Here is an 8,860-nt window from a genome sequence, read left to right on the forward strand (position 1 = left end):
AGAATCTTGCAAAATGTACCACTTTTTGAAAAGTGGCTTTCAAAATCTACCACAATTGAAAAGAGTTTTCAAAATCTACCACATTTCATTGCCACATGCAAATTGTGGATGAAATTGCCCTTGATGGGGACAGACTGGTGTGTCAGATAAAAAGGACAGACTGGTGTGTCAGATAAAGGGACAAGTTGCAATAAATGTTGCACGTTTACAATTGCATATAATTTTATTTAAATAATATGTTATATGGGGACAAGTTCAGATTGAATGAGTAATATAATTAGATCGAGGACAAATTCAGATAGAATGGGTAATAGAATTAGATCAAGGACAAGTTCAGATCGAATGAGTAATAGAATTATATCGGGGACAAGTTCATATCGAATGAGTAATAGAATGACTAATAGTACTCGGGGTCAACTGGATCATTTTGTTATTTTGCAATAGAAGAAAAAAAAATTCAATAATCCGGGAAGGTGAAGACAATAATACTCAACTAATCGGGTACAAGTTCAGATCGAATGAGTAATAGAATTAGATCGGAGACAAGTTCATATCGAATGAGTAATAGAATTAGATAGGAGACAAGTTCAGATCAAATGAGTAATAGAATTCGATCGGGGACAAGTTCATATCGAATGAGTAATAGTACTCGGGGACAACTGGATCATTTTTTTATTTTGCAATAGAAGGAAAAAAAAAATCAATAATCCGGGTAGGTGAAGACAATAATGCTCAACTAATCTATGGACCAAAATAGATGGTAAAAAATCTAAATAAAATTTGAAACCCTTAAATGAGAACTATTGGTGGACAAGATGTGGGATTCATGATAATATAAAGATGATGAAATCGAGGACAAGATCTACACGCAACAGAGATTTTCCAATCGGAGACAAGATCTGGAGACAAAAACGAAAGTTAATTGTATAGGCTCAAGAGATATAATGTTTCTTGGTTAAAGTGCACGTATTTCGAGGGAAAGAGAGATAAATAGGAAAGCTAATGTTGTAGGAAAGATAAATAGGGAGGAGATATAAATAGGAAGGGGAGATAAATAGGAAGGAAAGATAAATTGGAAAGATAAATAGGGAGGGCAAATTAGTAATTCAAATACTAAATGTGGTATATGAGTTGAAAAAATAGAAGGAATGTGGTAGATTTTGAAAAAAATTGGGTATAAGTGGTAGATTTTGTAGTTTTTCCTTAAGATTTTTGCACGAAAATTAAGAAAACAATTAAATTTTCTACTTTACCCTTAGTCAATATATTTTTTTAATTTTTTTATTGGTCAAGATATTAAAACAGTGAGGAGAAAATTTTACCAAACTTCTGCATTGAAAATTTAAAACGATAACTATTATAAAACAAAATTTAAATGCTAAAACGACAACTAAACTAAAACGGAGGGGGTAATATTTTCAGAGAATTTAACATGTTGTATTCTCTTCTTCAACTAGAAAAGGTAGAGGAAAATGAGAAAGGAGAGTGGAAAACATAAGTGGGGTTGTTGCTGAAGACTGAAGTTCAGTAGACAAAGCATTAAGGCAGACAAAAATAATGCCCCAATTGCAGCATAACTCTTTTAAGTTTTCATCATGAGAAACCAGCTCTAACTTTGATGCAACTTACTTTCATTTCTTTCTTTCTTTCAGGTTTTCACGTAAATAATTTTCTTATGGTACGTTTTCCCTTTTCACACAATTCATTACATTTTTGAAATCGAAGCCCATTAAGGAAATTTGATTTATGTTTCTCGTATGTACGATACTTCATGTATTCTAACTTTAGATAATGTCTTAAATCAAGTAAAACACCCAGTTAAAAATCAAAAGGTAATACATATATATATATACCTTCTTAAGTTGAAACATGCATGTAAGTTTTGAATGTTCTGTTTGTGGAAAAATGCATTGAACTCATTGAAAATATTAACTAGTTGTTTAGGTTGGCATTGACATTGAGAAAAAAAAAAAACAGAGAAAAGGTCGAGAAATGTTATATATCCTAAGTGAAGAAAAAGTCCACAAAAGTGATAAAAGATCACTAGCTGAGACACATGCTAGGGTGGTTTGTGTATCGGTCAAAAGAACTAGGGGAGTCATACACAAAACTAAAATGATGTAAGTTCTAGATGGGAAGTATGATGTTAAAGCACTCAAGCTAGCTGAATCGAGATCTTAGCTCGACGTATGCTAAGAACTGACAGATGATGGACAAACAAGCATGCCAATGACATGTAACATGTGTGGTTAGCCAGACACTTGCTAAGAGATAATTGCATGGCTCCATATGCTTAGAAAGTCTATAGGAAGAGTGAACAAAAGTTTTTGGGTCAAAGGAAAAAGTTAGTCGAATGAGGCAAAATAAGTCAAAAGTTAGTACAACAAATACAAATAAGATTGTTTGAGTGAGGTTTATTAATTGAAAGCAATAAAGAAAACTATCACAAATGGTGGAGTTTTAGTAATATGAAAAGGTTCTTAGGGGTAACGGGATTAAGTAGGTTGATTGCTAGAGATCAAAATATCTATCTTATATAGAATACCATCTATATTACATGCATTAAGAAAAAAGAAAAATTGAACATGCTGTTTCCATGCCTTAGACTATATCTCGATTCATCTAGCTTTGCAAGTGACTATCTACCGTATGTGGCGCGAGTAACACAGAAGACGGCATCAGCAACATCGTCACCTTCAAGCCATAACTAATAGCATACAAAACCATATCATCAGCTCACTTTGTCAACGAAACCAATTCATACAGTGTTCGCTTTTCAATGGTGGTTTAGCCGAAGAACTTATCACACATTTAGATTTTCTGTCTATATTTCCTTTCTTTCATTGTAAATATTATTATTTTTATCCATCAATAAATTTTACATTTAAATAAAAATTAAGGTCGATTTTAAGTGTGAGATCTAGAGACTTCCCCGACGGAGTAGCTAGCTTTATCTTCTTATCTAGAGGCTATTCAGAGCGACACGGATGACTTTGATTTTTTATTTTTATCTTTGATTTCTTGACGAATACAAAAGCGGATAATTTGGCACGAAATGTTCGTACCCAACCACATCTAATCATCTATGTAAACAAAGTTCTCCGGAATTGACAATTTTAAGCTAATCTAATCAAGTTGTTGACAAAAAAAAAAGACTTTAAGTCTGAGATCGAAATATTTGGCTTTCTAGAGTTCCATATTTTATTTAATTTTATTTTTCTGGTAAAAGAGTTCCATAATTTATTTACAATAGAATGAATTTGAAAATGTGTATTTAGACGGTTTTCTTTTCCAAAACCTTTGTTTTTCTGATAAAATGTTTTTTTTTTTTCTATTGAAAGCAAGAGGATTAAAAAAGTTACACAATCTCCATAAGGCTTCGTTGTAAAGACCGGGTCTTTAAGACCCCCATCAAATGACACGCCCGTACATAGGCTTACCGAAACTAATGTAAAAGCTCAATGTTTCCTCCCGGGTCGACCCAGGATCTAGCACGAGCTGAGACAACTTTAATTTGAGATGAAAGGAGCTGAGGGAGATAGCAAATGTCTCATTGAAAAAGATAGAATTAAAAGCATAACCGTAACTCCGTAAGAAAAATTAATGTTACTCTTCACCATTCCCTCCTACAATATCAACTACTTATCTCTCTAGATGGTCGTCGTCGTAAAACTTAGACAAACGAACATTTTAAGTTGTACTTTTATTGTCAACGAAATAGGCTTCCCACTAAATTAAGGTACGAAACTTGAGACTTATCACACTCTTGATTCTTAGTTCTACGTACTTGAGCTGTTGGCGATTGGTCTCAAATTATAGATTCCTTTTTTATTAAACAAGCTCTGATTAGATTAACATGTACAATATAAATATACGCTACATACATGTAGATGAGAAGATGTTTTCTGTGCATGTAAACCTGTTTTGGAGATGTCGTATCGAAATGAAATGAATATATGCTCATAATTACTAGAAATAATAATATTCTCTGGCGTGGGCCATTTCAAATGATTCCAAATAAGAAAGAGACATAAATCACCTCAAATGCTTATGATTATTATATCTTCATCGTGCCCTCAATATCTATCCAACTTGATCTCCCGGCCATTTTCTCATCATTGTTTTCCAAAATGCATATGTATATGTATAGTATGTAATGTATATTATTGAGTCTAAATCTATTCTGAGATGTTATGTTTTGTTTAGTGTTAATTAACCAAACTTACGTATTACGACCGTCTTCCCTGGTCAATAATGACATTAAAAAGACCGTTTCACCAAATTAATCAAAAGAAATATTCAAACTTCTTATACTTTTCAATTTCATGTATATAGAGCGATGACTCTATTTGTCCATTGACCTTTATCAAAGAAAAGAAAGTTGACCATTCTTCTCTAACATGTATAGGCTTGTGAACACTTTCTACTATACACTCTTTATTTTTAAATAATTTATCATTTCTAAATTTTCTTAAGAACTAAATTACAAAAGGGTTTAAGCAAGTTACCTAACATATCATGCACCTAAAAAAAAAAAAAAAACAAAACGCCGTGTGGAATGACTTACCAGCACCCTAATATATCCTCAAAAGGCAATCAATGTTTTAGAAGATTTGCTTCATGAGAGGTTAGTAAAGTATATGCAATGAACTTTTACCTTTAAATTTATTCACTCATAGCTTAATATTTGAAGCAGAATACCCATAACCCTAAAAAAAAAAAAAAAAAAAATTGAGTTTCTAACATAATTTCAAGGGAAAAAAGTGGCATCATTAAGAATTAGAATATGGATATTAGAGCTGGATATTATGTACGTTTGAATGAAAAAGAAATATATAAATTTTCACAGATTCTGGAGATTAACTTTCAAAAATATTTAACTTCAATATTAAGAAAAAAGAGGTACGGCAGTTACTTAGGAAAGAGATGATTTCTCATCTCAGCCACAAAACCTCAAAGACAACGAGTATCTTAGATACAAGCTATAATTATTAGGGGACGATTCATATGTTGTTAGTTTCTATTAAGCGTTTACTTAGTTCTATATATTTAATTGTGTATAACGTAAGTCTAAATTGCAACAAAAAGAAAGAAGGTAAAATTTGTAATAGAAAGGGACAAATTACCTAATGAATTACACCGAGTTGATATACTATTTTTTTAACCTAAACACCGCTTTTTAATAGGTTTGACTTTTGATATGTGATCAAATGGGTGCTAAAGTGGATTAATATGTTAATATTTTTCTAGAAATCTAAATCTGGCGTTAGACCAAAATTTGGTTATTAAATTGTGTAAAATACAAACTTTCTAGGTAAAGAGATATGTTAAGTTGATTTATTTTGGCATGTCATTGATAAGAACACCCTTTTTTTTGCACTGGTTAAGAACTCTTATCTTAAAATTTTTTAAATTCCGGTAATATATAGAAATGTTACACATTACAATTTCTGTAAATAAATTTCGATGAGTTTGTTAATCGTAGTGTAGAAAAACACACACACACACACACACATATATATAAACTTAACTATTGATATTTTAAATAAGCAGTAAATGTTTACTGTTCGTTTTTATGTATGGCACGACTTCGTCCCCTCTACGGAAGCTAGAGTAATGTTTATGAAGTTGTGAGTGATGTAACCCGATCGAGAGTAATTAGTAAATTATCCATCTCAGAATATTCAAATTTAAATAGTTAAAAAGAATATTATAGTGTTTAATCTAGTGATTGAAGAAAGTTTCCCGAAAACTTAGTACTCATCAAATCATTCCCGTACCAACTATAAGTAGAATATTATTACAAAGATGCAAATGTTATACCATTTTAGAGACCTATTGAAAACATTCAACACCCTGATATAAGTTTCTAAAGTGATATATATTCAGATAAATTAAGTAATGTTAATGAAAAAATCCATTACATTTTTTTACAAAATATCATAATTAGTAGAAGATGTTCAATCCGGACAAACTAACCCAATCTGAATATTGAACTAAAATAACAAATCCAAAAACTAAACTGTACTTTAGTATAGTTCAAATGAATTCATTTTTCTATATCTTAAGAAACTGAATCCTGACCAAAAGTAAAGACAATGTTAAACTTAATTTCTTTATTTTAAATTAAATTATCTTTAGTTAAAAAAAGTTAATAATATACTGAAAAGCCAAAAAAAAAAAGCCAAAAAAAAAAGAAAATGAAATCCATTTTGAACATCCCAAGCTTCAATATACATTGTCCGCAAATGTTTTGGCAGTAATAATAAGGTGAGCCACAACTTTCAACGTTGAAATGAGTCACATAAAACAAGATGTCTAAATTATTTCACGAAAACATCTCATTTTGTAGTAGTTTCCTATGTAACAGATATTTATATATTACATTATATAAAAAAACATGTATACGTAATATGTGTGTATTTTTGAATTTCTTAATTACATCGAAAATTCTTTAAAAAAAAAAAAAAAACGTGGAAAAATAGACGACAAATACTAAGACCTAGTTTTCTATTTCGTACAGACAGGGATGGAGAGTAGTTAATAAAAGTTGCCGGAACATTAGATAGACTACAAAACCTATAATATATAGAGGGAAAATATGTCAAAGTAACGATGGAACAAAGCACATAACACGTGTGAACTGTCCTTGTAGATCAACGAACAAAATCCGAATTAGATTCTCTTCAAGACCTAAGAGCCAAATTTGTAACGTATAAACATATAAATAGATACTTACATTATTACATACAACATGTGGAGAGAATCATATACCCCATTATGGGTCATCGTAACGTGTAGACAGAGTATAATCACTAGACATGAGAATAAATATTTCGATGGAATATATCATTCACAAAAAAAAATTCTGATAATATAATTCAATCTCAGTGACTACAATCTGATTTTAAGATATTACTAGATTTAAACATTGTAAGATATGGTTTCAATTATCAAAAAAAATAATGTATCTAATTATTGGAATCTGTAGGGCTAATCCAGGGATCAACTGTTGTTGTTGTAGTAGTAGTAGTACCTGATGAGCCTTTGATCGGAGCTGAAGAAGAGGAGATATTATTATGAATCTCCGGTGCCTTTTCCGGCCGGCGATCAAAATCCGAGAACTGCCTCATCATTAGCTGGTGGTTATCATCAGGCGTTGGATGGTGAGTTTGTTGTAATGCTCCGAGATTTATTGTGTCAAGGTCGTGAAGAGAGGAAAGTGTTGTTTGATGATGATGTTGATGAGATAAAAGAGATTGAAATGTAGAAACTTGGTGATTTTGAGGGAGAGGCAGATCAGGAAAGGTCATGGAAGTAGTTGTGTGGTGATGATGGTGGAGAAAAAAAGAAGATGAAGGATTCAAAGGTTGATGATGAGGTTTTTGAGGGATTGGACGAAAAGGGTTGTAAGTAAGAGGATCGGAGGGAGATCGGAAAATATCGAAGCGGCGAGTAGTGGAGGAGAAAGGATGAGAGAAGGGAGAGGCAGGGACGCCGGTGAATTCTTGAACCATAGCTCTGAAGTTAGAAGTGTCGGTGGTGAGAACAGTGGTAGGAGCTCTTCTTGAAGCTCTTGTTCGTTTTCTAGGGTTTCGGGAAGAAGAGGGAGGAGGAGGAGGTGGTGGTGGAGGAGGAGGAGGGAGGAGATGAGTTTGGTTAAGAATGTCATCGGAGATGAGATTGTTGACAAAGTTTAGATAAGTAGCGGAGGAGGAGGAGGAAGAGGAGAGGGTTGTTGGGTCGCCGTAGAAGGTGGAGGAAGACGGTGGTTGTTGGAAAGGAGGGAGGAAGAAAGAGGAGTGATCTGGTGGAGCACCAGTTGAGGAAGACTCATGGTCATCGCTTGAAGATTGCAAGCTTCCACTGTTACCAGAATCCATATGGACATGAAAGAAACAAGAACATAAAGACAAGAAGAAGAGAAGTTAAGGTTTTGTTGGTGAATCTAGGGTTTTGAGAAATGAAGCGTATTGGAGAGGAGAAAGAGAAAGAGAGAGCAAAAAAGGGTTTTTACTTAAAGAGGTAGAAGGGAGAGGTATGGTGTCGCCATTGATGGAGAGAGAGAGAGAGGAGGCGGTGGCTGGCGAAGAGTCAAACTCAATCTGAAAGCGAAAACGAGAGAGAGAGAGACAGATATCTCTTTCTTTCTCTAGTGGGGATGTGCTGAATGTGAAAGGATAGAGTGTTGAATTTTTACAACATAAATATATATACACATAATAAACAAATACTCTATCCGTTTCAATTTAGTTATCGTTTTAAAATTTAAATTTTGTTTTATAATAGTTGTCGTTTTAGGTTTTCAATGCAAATGTTTGGTGAAAATTCCAGTTTTATCCTTACTGTTCTAATGTTTTGGCCAATGAAATTTTTTATAAAATATATTAATAAAGGGTAAAACAGAAAATTTAATGTTTTTCTTAATTTGTGTGAAAAACTTTAAACGACAACTAAAACGAAACAGAGGGAGTATAATATACGTCGGACTTTGGTCCACTTGTATAGATTGCCATATATATATCTTATTTAGGGCTGGTAAATTATTGTTTAGAACTATTTCCATTTACTATTCAAAACTTGAAAACTTATAAGAAGATTTATCTAGACGAAATATAAATAATAGTACATTACTATAGTTTGAAAATATACCACTAACAATATTTTGATATTAAGAAGTTAGAAGTAAACTCTAACCAAAATTTACCAAAAGTTGATAGAAAAGAAAAATGATTTCGCTTTTTCACTTGCTAGTTCATATTAAAAAAACTAATTCTTCGAAATATTATTAAATTATGTTTGTGTTCCAAAAATAATACCACTACTTTTTTTTTCAAAGTATTACCATTAAAAATATTTT

The 8,860-nt window shown here is 32.2% G+C and overlaps 1 protein-coding gene across 1 annotated transcript; it reads right to left on the minus strand.

Annotated features, from left to right (window-relative positions):
• Positions 1–6,852: 6,852 nt before the first annotated feature.
• Positions 6,853–8,334, minus strand: LOC9327270 (transcriptional regulatory protein UME6). Its single transcript, XM_021010849.1, has one exon. It carries the CDS (start codon positions 7,881–7,883, stop codon positions 6,972–6,974), a length of 912 nt encoding a protein of 303 aa, XP_020866508.1. The 5' UTR covers positions 7,884–8,334; the 3' UTR covers positions 6,853–6,971.
• Between the last annotated feature and the right edge of the window lie 526 nt (positions 8,335–8,860).

The sequence above is a fragment of the Arabidopsis lyrata genome (assembly GCF_000004255.2).
Source record: "Arabidopsis lyrata subsp. lyrata unplaced genomic scaffold ARALYscaffold_1, whole genome shotgun sequence".
In the NCBI taxonomy this organism is placed as follows: Eukaryota; Viridiplantae; Streptophyta; class Magnoliopsida; order Brassicales; family Brassicaceae; genus Arabidopsis; species Arabidopsis lyrata.